The sequence below is a fragment of the Pholcus phalangioides genome, unplaced genomic scaffold, assembly GCF_987345545.1.
Source record: "Pholcus phalangioides strain wild (caught in Gottingen) unplaced genomic scaffold, Ppha-v1.0 ptg000015l_1, whole genome shotgun sequence".
NCBI lineage: Eukaryota > Metazoa > Arthropoda > Arachnida > Araneae > Pholcidae > Pholcus > Pholcus phalangioides.
The window spans coordinates 33,446,161-33,465,656 of record NW_028301608.1 but is presented as its reverse complement, the minus strand read 5'-3'; the positions used below and the strand labels follow the sequence as shown (position 1 = coordinate 33,465,656).

The following is a 19,496-nucleotide window of genomic DNA, read 5'->3' as shown; positions in this document are numbered from 1 at the left end:
TGCGCTCTTTTCGGTTTGGTTCGGCTCCTTTCAGTTTAATGAGCCGTCTTTTCTCCAAAATGCCAAAACAACATCCAGAGCTAATGGTCTTTCATTAATCTTCGTTTTACTACTTCGATTTTGAAGTAGGAAAATGCATGCAGTTAAGTTTCTTGGATGCCACGACTCAAAACATCTTCCAGTACGAGCAAAAATGTGAAAATTTTACCCGTGGGAATCACTTTATATCGGAGCAACATGCAATTTAGGACCTATCGCGAATCATTTTATAAAGAAATTTCAGATATATCAGAAATTATATTCAATGTTTTTTTGTTTGTTTTTTTTCAGTTTCAAACGTTATAACAAACGTATTACTTACTGCTTTTTACATACTTTTAATGATTGGTTATAATGTTTTTAATATCGTATGAATTGTAATTCGTCGATGCATTCATACTCACTGTGATCATAATTATGGCGATACGTGTTTTTATGCGAGCGGATGTTAGCTCCTTTGGCGAATGAGAAGAAACATCTTCGCTTTTTGCTCTGTAAAACAAGTAAGAATCAATTATAGTCAAGCTAAAACCCAAAAATATTTAACATCGATAGTAATTAAGACATTATAAAATTTAAATGGATGGAAACGAAATGAATTACTGCATAGCGATTTTATATCTACGAAAATGGGGAAAAAATATGCTCATTGGTATTCATAAGTAAACTCAAGAAAAATAAGAGAAATATCAATACTCCTCGTGAAAAAGAAAACTATTTATTATAGAATTTGAGAAATAGAGTGAGACAAAAAAAAAATAAGTAATGGCAATAAGAGTAAAACAATGTAATTTTGTTTGTGATCGTGAGGTAAGAAACCTGGTGTAGGCAATTTGGGATACCCAGTCCCGGGTAGGCCAGATTGGAGGCAGGCAGGATTAACAATGACTTGATCGTTATATGCAAAGTAATCCATGCTTTATAGACCTTGCCAAAGATTTTTAACTACAGATTTGGCTTCCCAAAAAACTCAGCAAAGAAGATCTGGGAGGAATGCCGAAAACAGGATAATTGCCGAGAATGTATTGAATACTTCAGTTGAGACTTTTATAAAAACTTCGCTTTCTTTCTGAGCAACTTCTAAATCGGTTGATGCCATTTTATTACGGAACGTTAGTGTATTTACAAGGTGTTGACGAAGCTAATGTGTCTACGTCAATTGGACCCTTTCATTATTTATATAATTGATAATTCTCCAAACCCGGAGAGAAACATTTTAAATATGAGCTACTAACTATTAAATATGTAGTTATTCTGATGAAATCGAGGAGCGAATTCTTCAATATTCAATATTAATATACAGTCGCCCTCATTATAACGACCACAAATTCCCCCTTAATATTGACGTTATATTGGAGATCGTTACGTCACAAGTTTGGAAAGAATCAAATTTTCTGTATGTACTGTAGTTATCTGTTGTAAGTTAAGTATGACAAGGGGAAAATGCATACATGCTATGCAAAACATGTCGACCGTCGAATTATTTTAGAGTACAAACTGGTAAAATTCTGAGCAGGTTTACAAATTAAAACTTTTGTTTTAAATAAATATGTAACGAAACATCCGAAATGACATTTCACTTTTTACTTTATTTCTATTCATACGCAACGGAAGTGCGATAACAAAAACCCAATGCAAAATAAGAAACACGGTGTGAAATAAAAACCCAAAATAATGCATCATTTCCAATACAAAAAATATAGTTTCAAACAAGGATGCACATGCTCAATTTCCGGACCACCGCGTACTGCCCAAATGCGGCTCGTCAACATGTTCAATTCGGCCCGCGAAAGGTGTACTGGTAGAAAAGTATCAATACACCCAACACGATAAATACCTAAGCTAAACATATTTCCTTCATAAAAATATGGGAAATAGAAAATTCATGCGATTCAAAAAAATATTCACTATATAGTAATAAGTATCGTGACATAACATTCACGATATAGTAATAAGTATCGTGACGTAATATTCGAATCGAAAGTGCGAATCGTTGAAAGCAAGAAAAAAAACGGGACATTTTCTAAAAAAAAGTTGGAACGGCGAAAACTATACGGAAATGTACCGTGTTGTACAGGCCATGTGATCACCTTATACCTACACGTTTCTGGCCCGCGAGCTGACGTAATACTGCATATATGACCCGCGAACTGAAAAAGTTGTGCATCCCCTGGTGTACAATAAAACGATGTAATGATTCAACCAATAACGAAAAACGGTAAAAACACGTTCCAAACTGAATTTATAATCCACTCTAAATCTGAACGCAATTATATTTTCATTAGACTGGATCAACCGATAACAAATCAATACTTTGAGAAGTAAAAATAACGTGGAATATAAATGAACCATATATATAAAACAAGAAAGTAAATGGCACAGGAAAAGTTAATCAGTCCATTTCAGAATAAATTAAGGTTTAAAGAGAAAACGAAATGAATTTACTGTTCCCACACTTAAACGACCAAGTACTTGCAGAAAAACAATTCCAGAAAACACTTAAAAAAAATAGGAAAAGAAAATCCGTAATATCCTCATTTGAATTTCGTCGGTAAATGAGAAAAGAAGGGCGTAACATAAATTGAGCAACAAAATTAACACGGACTCGAACTGCCTTTTGCTTAAGATTGAATGAATGAATAAATAAAAATATATAATAACAATACTAATAACTAAAATCTACATCATGCAACTGAGCCATTTACGCACTAAAAATTCAAAAATTTTGTTATTCTTCTACCCTCCCTCCCCTTACGCTCAACCCCCTTCCGCCTTAATGTATGAAATATTAATGATATCAATTTTCCTAAACCTTTTAAAAAGATTGAGATTGTAATGGCATAATAATGGCGGACTATTAGAGAGGCTTCAAATTTTTACTCTGTTCTTTTTTCCCTCGGAGAAATTTATATAATGCTCAGGAAATGGGAGGAACCGGGAGGACTAAGTAGGTTGGTAGGCAAAATCTTTAAGGGCAGTTAAGTCCCGTGTGCCATTACGGGCATTTTAGCCGCCTTTATATCTTACTCTGCGCAAATAGTGTGAGAAATTTCCTACTTCTTTTCCCCTCGGGGGAGGGGGGCTGTGAAGAATCTGTCTTAATGAAGAGCTGACAGCGCAAGAACGAATTTGAATTTTAATGATCCTCGCACGGGAGTGTTGGCGACATCCAAAGATTGAACGGAGATGTGACTTCCATCCCTCTTTTCTAACACACCCGTGAGAGAGAGAGAGAGAGATTCTCACTTTAAATGGATTCTCAGATGAATGTGAGTGTGATGAAAGAAGATTATTCTGCACCCGAAGAGATAGATAGATATACGTACAACGCGTTAACGTCTCTACGTGACTACATTGAAAGATACTTTATCTAGAAAATTTGACAAAGCTCCAGGGCGACATGTCAGAGATGAAAATTTCACTGAGAGCCAAGGCTGTTAAATGCGTGATATCGTATATTAAGGCATTTCCTTTTAACCTCCTACATAATGGCGGGTTAATGATAATCTCGTGTTGTTAAATATTCTAGTAATCGAATAAATCATTTTTGATGCTCTCGGTAATGGGCACTCCCTCCCCTCATTTGATACTTTTCATCTACAATGCGTCGATTGATTGTTCGTGAACGATATTAATAAATAATACTACATATTAGAGTAACGACACATACAAGAACGTGCAGCCACATAAAGGTAAGAAATCTGCAATAGATGATGAATCTAAAAAAAACTAACAAGCATTGTTATACAGGGTGTCTGTGGTAAATTAACTATCCTGAGTTGTCTGCAGTCGAAATAGTGTTCATTGCAAGTCTTTGAAAATTCGGGATAATTTGCTGTCTTTGTAAAAAAGGGTTTTCAAGTTTTTTCAAATGATTTCACACTAAAGCATTCCAGATATTTTAAATGATACTCGTATGAATAAAAGGAATTATAAATTAATTGTATAGAATGTTATTTTCTATCAAAAAATTGCCGTGATTTTTGATTGTCTCTCTTTGCTTTGTCTTTCTTTCGTGAGAAAGTGATTCACATTTTGCAAGTGGACAAATGTGTGTGAATCTGCTAATTCTATTGTTAAGTTTTGAATTCTGTTGCAAAATGTTGAATTATATTGCTAAACGCTGAATTCTGTTGCTAAATACTGAATTCTGTGGTGCTTTTATTTATAATTTATAATTGCTAAATGCTAATTGCTAAAGCTAATTGATAAATGCTAAACTATATTTCTAAATTATATAGCAAAATTTTACTTTTTACATTTCTGTCATTCCGGAAAATTTCGAGTTACGGGAAAGTTTTAGCAGTAAACTATGGAAAAAGTTGTGGACCTGAGTGAAAATTTCAACTTAAACAGGTATTCGAGTTATCGGAGTTCGACTTATCGCAAAGTTGACTGTATACGGGATGACCAGAATTCTACTGCTAAAATTATACGGCGATAATACACGTCAAAGTCAAACAAGTTTTGGGAGGGGAATTATTAAAAAAATGTCTTCTCTCTCTCAAGTAACGCTAGGAGGAAAAGAGAAAAAGTTAATTTCTCCCCATACGCAAAATCCTCTTTAGGAAGAAGAAAGAGACAAATCCGTTTGCTCCGTAATTGTCTATGACTCTCTGGAAGGAATTTCCCTGTCACGCCTAAACATTATCTGTATTGTTACCATTTTTAGAGTTAGGTAATACATATATCCCAAGAACAAGAGGGGTTGGACCCTAGGTTTATTTGGATAAATTTTCTGTCTTACATGCGCTATCACTCATTTTAACAATATAGTTTTGAGACACCCTATACATACGCATATAAACAGCTATGGATGTAAATCACAATCACAGCAACCCAAAATAGACACAATGAAGGCACAGAAATGAATTTGCGAAACTAAAACAAGAAATAAGCTAAAAATAAAATGCAATATGAACGGCCCGTAAAATTATAATGATCATAAATTAAGAATACAGATATCTTTCCGATTGTGAATCGTGGTAGCATTCACGACAACCGAGGCTAAGCTATTCCATTCGTGCGCAATCCAATTAGAAAACAACTCCCTGTGGCACCACAACCTGGTATATATATATATATATTTCCCATGCCAACAGTTACGGCTGGGAGCAGCTCAGAACAGGAGAACTTTGAAACTTAAATGAGCAATTTCATGGTTGAAGTTGGATTAATATTTTCACATTATTTCAAATTATTCTTGAAATAACAGCGGTAAATAATATAATCAAAGATTTCTCTACTGGAAAATTTCAATGATAGAGTTCGAATTTCCTTAATGTTTCGTTTGATGATTTCACGCCCGTTTGTGTTTGTTTAGTGACATTACCTTGCGATTTATATCCATCATCTTTAACGTAATCATCAGACCGTGCGTTTAGCGACCGGGGGTTTATATGGTATGAGAGACATGTTGTGAATATCGGAGGAATTCATTCACTATGACTGATCGAGATCGGGTCGCGTTCGGTAAACAAGATCAGCCGAAACTGTTTCGGAATAATTGACGTGGAAGCGAACTCACGCTAATACAGCAACGACGTCCGTACCTTAGTTGAATGCGGCACGCATTTCCAGCACACACATATATTCTGAACATATTGCGTATGCTGGACTGTGATAGAGCTCGATGGCGGAGTTTCTATCGGTCATCGTCGACATTTTCGTCGAGCGTGTTGCCACACAAGCACATGGCAGTTCTATAATAGTTGCACGGATTAGTGCTGCGATCATGTTATCATTTGATGAACTTCACGTCAATGTTACTTTTTATATATTGCGATGAAAGAAATCTACAGCAAAGGGTGTCCCATAAATTCATGAATAGTTTACAAATTTATGATAATTCAAGGAAATGGTATACTTGTATGTAGTTGCGGAAAAACCTTATTCTCACGAAGGGGGGGGGGGCAGGAGGAGGAGGAGAGGGGGGGGGGTCCTAATTCTTGTCGATAAAGGATGCTGCATGATAGCAAATGATATAATTCCGGATCTAAATATTTGTTAAACCTCATCTGTGTCCAAAACGTTCGCAATGCTTTAGCCACCTTATCCTTCTAACCAAATCATGTTCCGCCGCTATGTCTAAAAAAAAGAGCTACAGCCGGCGATTCGTGACCGAGTTAAAACGACATATATTTTTTTTTTATTCGATATAACATTCACATAGAACAGGACAATAAAACGAACAATGAAAGAACGAAAACCGAAAACAAAGAAAAGAACAAAAACCGAAAACAAAGAAAAGAACATTGATCACATACATTATGTGCCCCCAAGGATCAACCGTCTTTCCAGGAGGCCAAAATTGCTAAATAATTGACATTGACATTCACCGCACCGTTCGATAGATCAAGTGCGTAACATATTTGCGTATTTACATGTATAATAATTATCAATTGTTTCATTTTTCCCTGAGAAGCATGGAAAAAGAAAAAGTTGCTTAAAACGAATAAATATATATTTGAAAAAAAAGTTGTTGGTACACATAACAGTTGTGACACAAATACACCGTATAAAAACATTAGACTTTGTATCGTAAGTGAACACATACATACATTTAAGCAAAAATTATGTTAATATGTTTTTACAATTTAAAATATATTTTTGCATAATTATACACTTGGATCTTATTGAACGGATTATTTGCCATCTGCTGTTTCAACTGAAATTTATTCATTAATTTGGGAGCAGTGAACGTAAAAACTGTTTTTTCAAATATATATTTATTCGTTTTTGGCACTTAAAAAACAGGCTTAGCTCTTATATCGCTGTTCTGCCTTTTTTCAATGATAACCAGTCGGCCTTTTCGTATCATAAAGTTAGTTATTTTATAAATATGCAGTAAAGCTGACGGCTGATCACCCCATTAAAAAGTCTCGCCGCAGAGAGCAACAGGCCTACAACAACGAAACCATTAAACATTGTACTTCACTCATAGTTCAAAAAATACATACCTGTATATATTAATCGATGTGTTTGCCACGAGAAAACAATTTTGGTGTTATTTTCATGGATCTGCCCTGGACGGACATGGGTCCCTTGGGAGATCACACCCTTGTATACAATTTGTGTGTAGTTCATGTGTTGCGTTGTATTTTGGTATGTTGTTGTAATTAGTTTATCCATACAAATAAACCTTTACTCTCTCTCTCAAAAAAAAATGTGGTAGATGGCAGCAAAATATAACAAGCATTGCACAGAAACAAGTTTCACGTTAGGTTCACAACACGGACACGCACATTCCAACATGTACCAATTCCTTAGAAGTTCCGCAGAGGAACATGGACGAAGTACATGTGTGGTTGAGTAGTAGTATAGCTAGAGCATGGCACTGCATATTATTGCTGTTATCACTGTCTATATTATCATGTCCCTTATTTTGTTGTAAATATTTCAACTTTTAGCTATTGTTAGCTATTGGTCTGAAATGTTCCACCCCCATGCACAAAATCCTTCTCTAATACTTTTTTATCTATACCAATGATTAAGATTAACATCACAAAGGAAAAGCGCCAGTGATAGGGGAATTCAGAAATGAGCTGTTAATCGCACATTCTGGATTATGTAGGACTCTGATATGCATATTTCCGGTAATTTTCTGTTGTGCTGTGTCCTCTATCGACAAAAAAGTGCACTGATATAATTTGGTTTTTCTTGTACCAAAAAAAAAAAAAAATCCTTTCATGAGAATAACTTTTTTTACAAATCGCATACAAATATTCCAATTCCTTCAATTTTCATGAATTCGTGTAAACTACTTACGACTTTGTAGAACACCCGGTATAATGAAGTTGTTGTTCTTGTTCGAATCAATAAGTGAAAAAATAATTCATTGAATCGCTTTCCCCCCTCGGAAAATGTTATGTGGTAATAAGTGATAATTAGTTTCAGATTAGTTTTGAATTAATTTTCTAAAATTGCCAGAATTAACAGTTAGCCATATTCCAATAAAAAAGAAATTAGAAAAATCATAAAATATTCCAGAAAAATTAATCAAAGCAAATAATAGCAAAAATAAATAAATTTCACAACAAACAGAAAACTCATTATCCAAAGATATGCGGAAAGGTAGATTGCATCGCACTGGGGATGCAGGAGGAAAAAGTGGTTAAGAGCCAATGAGATGTAATGGAATTTTTGACCATGTATTTGTAATATACAATATATTCAAATATACACCGAGCCATAGAGGATAAAGATTCAAAATTTGTATGGAAGAAAACTTTCATGTATATCAGTAGAAAACTAAACTGTAGAATAATCTTTTCGAACTGAGTTTAAAGCGCTTTTCTCGTCTATTTAGATACTTAGATGGAAGTGCGCTAGAAATTGGCCGTAATCAGAGCTAACCAAAAAAAAAAGTAGAACACTTTAGCATTTTTCTTTGCTTAAAGAAGAGGAAAGTCGATATAGGATAACTTGTGTTTAAGCACCTTACATTCTTTGGTAAATAATAAGCCCCCCTAGTGTTTGAGCATATGTTGTTCGTTATCTTTGGCTTTAAAATCGAAAACAAGCACAATAATTTTCGAACGAAGGAAGCCTCTTAAAACTTTACCTGTCTCGAAGCTTCGACTCTTCATACGTTTGAAGGGCTCCAAGGCCCAACTACTACCTCAATTTTTATCTGAAATGGAAGTTTGCCAAATTTTAAATCGATATGAAAATATCCTACTTAACGTCATCGTGTGGGATAACTATTAATCAACTTTTCTCTTTCCCTAGATGGCAACCAAGATGGAGTCAGGGGTGGGTTGGAAGAACCAATGGTTGAAGGGAAAAGAAGGACCATAAGAAGAAGAAGAGGAAGGAAATCGCATATATCGATCATCAGGAATAGCTGTCTACAACGGTGTTATAGATTTCTTAAGCTGGAATCTCTTTCTGAAGTCATCCAGGTCGAACCAGTTTAAGAAGGAACGGAAAGGAATAATAAAAAAAGGGGGGTCCCTTATTGATTTTTCTTCGAGAAAACGGCCATTGTTTTCAACCTTTTCTTTCGTGGATCAAGCGAGAAGGCGGTCCAAAAAGAAACCAAGACGAAAATAGAAAACGTCCACAATTCTATTTCTCTAACATGTACTCTTGATTCGGGCCTACGAATCATGCAACGGGAATAAAATGGTATAAGTGCTTTGTTGTAATCGTGGAAACGTTTACAATGAATAATGCTCTTAACAAGAGCTCCAGTGAATGAAATTCGAGAGATTTGCAATATTTGTTGGCATAGCAATCGCTTGACCAAACAAGCATTGTCAAAGAGAAAAAAAAACAATTCTTTTTCGCATATGCATTTTCTTTCTACAACCGGTTATTAAGGAGATAGAATTTATTTGTATTTGGGTTTTTTATTAATACCCATATCGATTATCAACTGATTCATTTATCCGAAATTTAACCATAAGAGTTTCGATGTCAGCTTTAAATAACATATTTAATGAATCTAATAAAACTTTCTGATAGCGAGATTTCCGATAACTATGTTTCGCGAACACGGAAGGATCTGAAAAAGCTTGAACTAAATCAAATATTGTGTTTTGTGTAGTGATAATTCATATTATATAAGCCATACAAACAAACAAAAGAAAAATGTCAGGAACATAATATGCTTGAATCAACACACATATGCTATAAACGTTATATAATTAACTCTTTAGTCGCGGGGAATGCAAATATCACATTTTACGTACGCTATGAAATTTCGTAGGTTTGGCTATTATCGCGTTCCAAATACATAGCGGATAAAAACAACCCGCAATTTTGTTCAGAATAATTAAAACAAAATGCTGCTAGAGGGTCAATATACATGAACTGAATTTCATTTTAAATAAAAAAATGGAAATAAAATATTCAGATTATGTTCGTTTAAATGAATTCTTATTACAATATTTATAGTGTTAATAGAGATAGAAATATCACTCATGATGGAAAAAAGCTATCATTCTGCTAAGTACACTAGCTTGTGAACTAATTAAGACGATGAGGATAATTTTTTTATTTCCAGATATTTTACGTATATAAGAATATACGTAGTTTTATACGCATGGTAATAACAAAATGCAAACTTTTTACCAGTTTTGGTGTTTATTAAACCAGTGTAATAATTATGTATCCAATATCCAATTTCTTCATCATGGTGAGAATTGCATTTTATAAATAGGTTTATAATTTAATATTCTTCTGTATATATATATGTATTAGGTTATGAGAATATTTCAAACTAAATTAAACTCATAATTTTAATTCCAGCGTGAAAATGTTTTTGACAATCTTCGAATTGTTGCACGTTATCAAGTATGGTACAATTATATAATCAATGATTTGAATAATATTACATAATTACTCATCACAACAGGGACGGAGTTTTAATTACCATCAGCTATAACCCCCCACTGACCTTCAAAACACTTGCTTTTCAGGTAACTATACTGTTTGTCAGGCACATCTACGTCAGTTACAGAAACCCGTTTAAAACTCAGCCACACTAATTTCTATGATGGTTGTCATTGATATCTAACACGTAATAACAATATCCATCTACCTATCTATAATCAAATCTATCTATGATCAATTTTCATAGATATACTAAAAGTGCACCTTAGTCCTTCGAGTTACAAAGTGGATTTTTACCTTAACTATGCATTTTTTTGGGTTACTGTTCTTCGTAACTATTGTTTTTTCCTTTTGTACAGTTTGTCATGTTCTTGCCCGATAGAAAAAATAATAATTTGCACGCTATTGTAAATGTATCTGTAACACATTAAATAAAGAAAAGATGCTCAAAATTTTGTCCTAAACTGAAAACAATTCCTATTTTCTTCCCGGTAATACGCAACCCATATTCCGGACTTCAGGGGCGCAAATGTAGCTTCATGTCAGGATACTTATTCTCAATATCACACGCTAAAACATAATAAAGAGAACACGCCACATAATTTATCACTATCTCTTGATATATTTTTCAAGTTTTTCTTTCTTCTCTCTCTCCTTTTCGCATTAATTTCTCCTTCGGAATTCATAATTCCTCTCACACTGACGGTAAAAAAAAAATTAAAAGAGTAGCAACTTTAATAAAACCCATTAGTATTTTCATAGCGCGCTGCCGGCATTATCAATCTACCTGCTCTTTCCCCTGTACCCCCTCCCTTTTAATAATATATTTCATTATTTTATTTTTGTTATACCGGAATAACTAGTAATTCCTTTTTTTCCCCCTTCAACATTTCCTGCACCCTCTTTCTCCAGAAAAAAAATATATTTAAAAGAAGAAGAGAGAACCCTGTCTTCGATGAACAGGTTTTAATGAGTGTTAATGAAGTGCATTGGAGTGAGTAATGAAGGAGGAGTAGGAGAAAAGGAGAATTATTTTTTTTTAAATTATCTTATTAGTTTTTCACTTTGCACATCTATATAAATATTTTTTTTCTTCGTTTTTTTTACTTCATTTACTTCGTTTCCATTTTCGGGGGAAAATATGCCGTTGAAGCAGATGAATTAAAACCTCCTAACGTCTCATTTGCAGTCACCTTATCCGTATGTTGCATTCCTCTATTCATTTACTTGTTATTATTATTATAATCCTCTATTTCTCATTTGGAAGTTTCTACAGTTGAGAAGATATTACGTTTTTACTATTGCCTGTTTTACTATTTCTGTCATTATTCCTCTGGCTACGAGCCCATTTTTTTTTTTCAAGTTATTCCACCCTCTTGGTTTTGCTTGTTATTAGTTATTCGAAGCTTAATGATTAAGCACCCAAACTTTATTTTTTTTCCTCCTAATAATATTATTTATCAAGTACTTGCAGTATTTGACGTTTTTATGGGTATTTCAAATAATTCTAAAATATTTATGCTTGTTGTCCATTTTCATACGTCACTTATCGTTGGGGGAATAAAACTTCCGTGAAACCTTAATGATGGCTTTCTATCAATAGTGAATGAATTTATATATTGAGTTGCTGAGAAATTCGTACTGTTATACTTTTTAATATATATTTTTTTATTAATTTAAAATATAGAATGTGTCCCTTTCTTTATCGCGTGACTATTCCTCATTATTTATTTTAATGCGTATATTCGGTACGTTTCTCCTCACTCATTTTTGTTTTGATTCCGTTTGTGTGTTTTGGTATTTTTTGTTTTGGTTCCGAATAATCTGGGGGGAAAAATCAGTATTTGAATAATTGATTTTATTGAACGAAATTATTATTTTTCTAATAATCTTAGTTTTCCACACTTTTTTTGGATCGACATAAATATATTTTTTTTCTATTTCTTTTCTTTCATTTTTTTCTATTTCTTTTCTTTCCTTTTTATTTATATCTTTTATACTTTTATTTTTATTTTTACTTCATTCATTTCGTTTCTATTTTAGGATGAAAATAAGGCGTTGAAACATGAATTAAAACGGCCTAACATCTAATTTTCAGTCATCTTATCCGCATGTTGCATTCTTATATTCATTTACGCGTTGTCATTATTTTTAATCATTTATTCTTCATTTGGAAGCTTCTTACAGTTGAGAAGAAACGTGATATACAAGAAAAGAGACGTTGTATTACGTTTTTACCATTTTCACTATTTCTGTTATTATTTCTCTCTGGCTACGGTCCCATTTCTTTTGTTCAAAAATATTCCACCCTTTTAGTTTTGTTTGTTATTAGTTATTCGGAGCGTAATGATGTAGCACCCACCTTCATTTTTTAATCTTTTATCATATCATTTATCAAATTATCAAATACTTCCAGTATTTTGACGCTTTTATGGACTGTAGGTATTTGAAATAATTCTAAAATATTTATGCTTATTGTCCATTTTTATTCGTGACTCATCATTCTAGGAAAAGAAAAACTTCCGTGAAACCTAGATGATGGCGTTCTATCAATAGTGGATGAATGAATATACCGAGTTGCTGCAATTCGTGCTATGTATACTTTTAAAGCTGTAGCGACGAATGAAGAATGTAGAATGTCTCTTTTTTTTTTCATCGCGTGACTATTCCTCATTATTTATTTTAATTCGTACAATTATTGCTCTCATTTTTCATTCTATCGTGTTTTGATATTTTTGTTTTGATTTCGAATAATCTAGAAAAAAATGAGTATTTCAAAGATTAATGGATTTTATTAAACGGAATATATATCACGGGATATATATAACGGAATAGTATATCATACGTTTTTTTTTTAAATTTAATGAATATTTTCTTGCATGTAAAAGAAAATATGAAAATACCGATAATTCATGGTGATATAATGTAAACTCCTGGAATGTTCAAAATTAGGTAAAATATAAAATATTATTATATTTGATAATTACACATTATATCATGTGATCTTGCGTGTTTTTTTTTAGAGAATGATGTAATATTGGCATTAATAAATATTCTACATGAGCTCTTAATAACATTATGGAATTTGGTTATGATTAAAAAAAATAAAATAATAAAATATATATACAATTTTTACAATGTTAAGGGGGTAGGTGATAGATCCTGGCTTCCTATGCCTTCCTATGGGGGAAAATCACCTGCCTTTAAGGAACAAACAACTTTCTTCGAATCATTTTAATAAGAAATCCTCTTGTTGTAGCTTCAGGGTCAAGTTTCAATATATAAACCAGTTGAGTTTTGAGAAATATCTGCCAAAAAAAAAACCCCCATCGTTTTGACAAAAGCGCGTTTGAACGGATAACCTCAGCATAAACGATGTTTGAAGCAGTTTATATTAAATTATTTAAAAATACCTTTGGTTTCAGGTAGAACCAAAACTGGAATGCGGTCAGGCGTAGAAAAGTTAATAAAGTTGAAAACAAATTAAAATGCGTTTTTTTTGCAAACTTTCACGTACCCTTAAAAAATAAAATAATCATCCTTATAATATTTAACATCCTTAAAGTACGAAATATAGATTGTGCTTTGTGAATACGTTGATACTATCAAGTGGATATTGGATTTCGTTGGGACCGAAAGCATAATATTCACTCAAGTGCATTAAGTTTTGTATTATGCCGACTTATGTTATTCAAATATGCAGTCATGCAAGATAGAGTGACGCAGCTTCACTGCATTATTTTCACTCTGTCAATTAGCATCTTATGCAAATAAAGCATATCTTCTCACATGTGCACGTATGCTCACTAGAAATACGCTTTGTACAGAGCTTATGCAAACAGGTGAAGAATAAAATCCTTTGCCCAGTTGAGAATGTTATTTATATAGCGTTTGGTGATTTTGCACCAGCGACATTCAGATCAATAGTTTTATCCACTAAAAAAATATTTACTTATCAGAAAATGTTTTCAATGAAAAATAGAATTGAAAATATTATTCATAGGCTTCTCCTCTTCTCTCGTATCCATCTAAAGAAAAAATGAAACCTCGAGTATAATCTGTATAGTTTCATCAGCCCACGTTGAAATGTCCTTGAATATTTTTAACAAGAACAAAGTGGAATATGATTTTCTGATCACCAGTACAGGTATTGACTACGATACTCACTGTGAACTTATCATGTATAAAAAGAAGTAAATATAAAAAACAATATTTTTGCATAATCATCCTCTCGACAGCTTCAAAGCTCAAAAAAAAATAATAATTGATTCAAAACTTTCACAGACTAATAATCACAAGCGAAATTTCATTATAACTTTCTAACTTTTCGATAAGTAAAACTTTTTATACTTTAAAATGAATATATAAGAAAAGAAACATTTTTTTTTTCCAAAAAGAAAAAAAAATGGAAAGCAAAAAATTAAGTCTCTAAGGACATTTCTAAATAGAAAATTCCAAAGAATAGATATGCATATAAAATATGTAAAAAAAGAAGAAAGAAAAAGCTCTTTACTTTTATTTAATTATTTCCGCACTCGCACCAGGGAGTAAATTGTGGGACCTGAATTACGGGCGGCCATCGCGTATTACGACAGCACAAGCAGCCATTTCTCGCAGCCGCTGATTTTCATCGAATATTAAACATGGGAAATAAATAAAAATAAAATAAGAAAATCTTTAAGGGTATAAGGGAGGAAAGAAAAATGCTCATGAAAAATTCATATATATATATATATATATATATATACATATATATATTTTTTTTTTCATGTTGCACTACCCGTTAGCTGTCCGACATCTCCGCTCAAGGAATTTATATAGCCTTCCCATCAGATTTCATATTTAAAAGAATTCCCCCCCCCCTCACAAAAGGCAATCGATTCTTTTCAATTCGGAAACTCTTCATTTTACAGTTTTCGAATATTAAAATTTAAACTTACACGTATATATAGCAATGCCCCCCACCCCCAATCCACAAACTCCAATATTTGCTATTTTTTTTAAATATTATTTTCTTGTCCACCTTTTTTTTTTACCATCTCTTTTGAATTATTCTTGGGACGTTCATTTGCATTTTTATGGCCCTTGGAGTAATTTTCAATCGTAGAGGAGAGAAGAAAAGATCTTTCTTTCTTGAATCTTATCTTCTTATTTTTTAGTTTCTATTTTACTTTTCTATTCTGTATTCTTCTCTTTTGAAAGTGTTTGTCATTGTTTGATAATTATATTTTTATAGCCTCTTTCTCTCTCCAACCATTTTCTCAGCAATTCCTTTCTCTCTTTCTATTTTGTTGGTTTTCTTTAAATATATAAATGTATATATATTTTCTATTCGTATTCCATTTCGGACACGGAATACCCACGTTTCACTAATGTATGCATACAAATGACCCGAATTTGCATATCCTGGATCGAGATTTCTTTATTTTATTTCACGTGCATTATTTCCGGATTTATGTTGGATCTTATGGAGCATGATAATAGTTTCGCAATAGAATTTTTTTTTTCATCCCGGATGCCCTTCAAAGATTATGGAATCCCATTAATCTCGTTGAAATTGTTGCTTGGAACTTTGAAAGGAAAGGAATTATTTATATTATTTCATAGATGTTGGGACTTTTGAATAAGACAGCATGGGATCACTTATTCGTGGCACATTTATAATATGTGAAATTAAAAAATTAAATTGTTTTTCAGTGACGTGTAACCCATAGATGAACTAAACTTTATTCGAGATTTCATCGAAACCATGTTTGGGGATTTATTGAGACTAACTAAAAGCCATATGTGACGGTGTGGTGGGATTAAACAACGCAATCTATGAGGAAGCCATAATGGATTTCCGCTGATTAGAAGTCATCGAAAAATATACACGCGTCAAACTTTTCAAGAAGCCTTCTATGTGGATACCGTCCTTGAAGAGAACGTCGGTCGGTTCGTAAAAACGACGCTTAATAGGCAAGCTACCTAAACTTATGATAACTGAGAGATTCGGTACGCTTTCACGATAATGCTGGTTGTCATGCGATGGTTATTGAAATCAAAACTTTAAAAAAAAAGTAATAACTGTGTCAACTAGATCCGGTCTTTTGTACAAAAACCGTCGTATCACACATCGAAAATTGGTATAGCTTGAGATTCCCGACCTGCTATCGTTTTATGTGAGCTGTCGTTGGATTTGTCTTGGAAAGCTCAACAAGAATGAAGTGAGCCAATAAGGAACGTGTAAAAATAATATGGTTGAAAATTTTGAGAATTTTTTTTCGAGACATCGAAAATGATTTAACAGGATAGATCGACACAACTTGTGGGGGTTCCACAAAAATAAATAAATAAAAAAATTCAAATCCGATAAACTTCATAGCATTAAGCCACCTACCTGCTCTGTGCTTAATGCTAATCCTTCACTAATTTACGTATCCAGGTTGAAAACCTGCGGCCGTGTCTAGAGGCAGCAATACGCTGATTTTTTTTTCTGCGAAGGAGGGGGAGGGGATGTCAAAAGAAAAGAGTTTTGAAGACTGATATAACCCCTCGATCTGTCACAACGAGACTCTCGTCTATTCTAACCTCTGAAAATACTTCAAAATTTTACGTGGAGCAGAATGAGGATTACTAGAGAATTCGCATAAATGTATGACACCAAGCTTGTTAGCTTGCATTATTGATACCTCTTTATAAAGACATCTTGCCCAATGCATGGGCCGTCAAACCGAGAGATACCGAGGTAACATCGCCAGATGGCAATTTTGCTTCACTGTTCTCACGGACTGGGTATATCTGTGGTAATTTTAGGGGCTGATGTACGAATCAAAAAATGTTGTTTTCCATGAAGAACATAAGACATTCCCTCAAGAAAACAATTTAGATATGTTTCTTTCTTTTTACCGACCGCATCTCCGGTCATATCGCCGTACAGCAATTTACTATCGATCGAGTTGGTTCGGAAATATTTTTCTCCCAAAAAAAGTGAACCTTACTCGTCTTGAGCACGAAGGGGACTCTTTTCAAAGCCATATCGAGAAGGTTTCATCAATAAGTTTCGTTTCAGGTTCGATCGGGAAAGAACTGCCAATCCCGGACCTACGGACATTACGATTGCTTTCGTGGTGATAGACGAGAAATTCATGCTGAAGCACATCTATTCAGGGCACGAGTAAGATACCCTGAATAGATGTGCTTCGGGATGAACTTCGATGACTTATTTCAACGTAAGCATGTGCGTTCTGTCTTCTGTTTAAATTATTTTGTTTAAACCCACCAAAGAAAACGATGATTTTTTTCTCACATATCTTAAGAAATCCCCACCACAATCATATGATCCAACCCCAAAGTAATATGAAATCAAATTCTAATTACATTCTGCGTGATGAGACTTGTTTTAGAACAACGTCCATGATATACATAGGTAGCCAGTTTTGAGATATTCACTAATGCGTTCAGAAACTCCTAAAAGCTCTGGCGTCTCACGCGCGTTCACAATAATATCCATAGAGTCGATTAACACAGATAGATGTAAAGTCATATGTATATGAAATACGTTGTTATATAGTTATCAATGTGAAGTCACGTTCTTTTATACACACGTTATAATATCAAAAAAAATGACTGAATGCTACGTGATTTCATTTTCCCTTCTAAATAAAAACGAAGTGTTTTCGTCATTGAAATATACCACTTCAAGTCAGTGAACTAATGCACATTAATGGATAACCTATATGGTATTATTGGAAATGCGTGTGACGTGTTACCCGACTTAAATGAACGATTTGAAAGGGTATATTTTAGGTTATTTCGTTGAGGAAAATAGGTGATTTCAGTCTATAATAGCAAAATGATTTTAAATATCCAGAGAGAGATGAATAATATCCTGTTCGGTAGATTAATTTTCCTCGCGAAATTAAGAACGAGGGTGCTGTTGCGGATTTTGAGACCAACGTGGAAAAACCCTTTATGGCAAAGTTTCCCACCCCTCTCTCTCTCTCTCTACATCTTTCCTTGGCTTTCCCAACGCACAACGTAGATGAACGAGGGGGGGGGAGCATTTATCGTAGAACTGTGCCAGATATAACCACTAATGTATTTTCCATTAAACGCGATTAAAAGAGAAGGTCTCTGTTCGCCCATTTCCGTGACAACAGAGACTTTTGTAGAAAAGTCCGGTATTGGTTAGGGTGGGGTGCACCGAGCACGGTATTGAACCCGATCATTTTCAAAAGGCTTTCACTAAAGGCAAGTTTTAATGGTTTTTCCTTCGTACCCTTCTACCTTACCCTCTCTTTGCTGGAACAAACGGTGATTGTTTTCGACAACGCTTTTGATGGTCGAGTTCTGATGTTTAATGCTATGGGGGGCCACGGCGTTTCCCAAATAAGCATGTTCTGTGGGCATGTGGGTGGGTAAACGACTTTTGAAGGCTTCGAAATCGAGATTTCCAGTTATAAAAAGAAAATATTCCACGACATCAAAGTCCGTCTATTCCACGGGTGAGATTCGTTCATTTCCATGGCCAGTTCCACCGATAATAATATGTGGCCACCAGCTTTATTATTTTTAAATTTTCTTTTTCACCTATCTATACGTATTTTTCACGAGATCGCCCTTTTTTTTTTTTTCAAATACGTCAAAACCCATGTCTTTAGTTAATCAAGTTTTGCAATTAAATTATAATATTTTAATAAAATCAGAATCAAACTCAGAAGAGGTTCTAAAAATCGTTCTATTTCCGGAAGTATTTAGTAACTCTGATGATTTCATGTCAAAAATTACGTTAACCCTTTATTTGGCGGATTTGCACTCAAGCATAACATGAATTTCTTATATTCTTCAAATAAAAACATCTTATATTTTGAGCTCGTTTGGTATTGACGATTCTAAGCAACTCCTAAACATTCGTTTTTTGCTTGCGAGTTGTTCATGAAGTTTCTACAATCGCCAGCAGAATGGCTCGAAGGTACACAGGTCTCTGCTATTTCTTGACAAGTAAGGATGATTTTTGCTCCTTGCATTTTGAAGAAAAATACCATGTGCGGAGGATTCTTCAACAATGATAGAGAAAAGTAAGTTAACCAATGAATGCCATTTTTAAACCATTCAAATCTACGTAAATCATATAAATA

General features: G+C 33.7%; 1 protein-coding gene across 2 annotated transcripts in view; it reads right to left on the bottom strand.

Annotated features, from left to right (window-relative positions):
- Positions 1 to 19,496, bottom strand: part of LOC149075845 (protein O-mannosyl-transferase TMTC1-like) — a 198,467-nt gene that overhangs the window by 70,918 nt on the left and 108,053 nt on the right. For both annotated transcript variants that reach the window (XR_016194023.1, XM_089243364.1), the window contains exon 5: positions 444 to 531. Coding sequence is in view for 1 of the 2 variants with exons in the window: in XM_089243364.1 (XP_089099490.1) it covers positions 444 to 531 (88 nt within the window). In the remaining variant the exon portion in view is untranslated. The remainder of the gene's footprint in view (positions 1 to 443; positions 532 to 19,496) is intronic.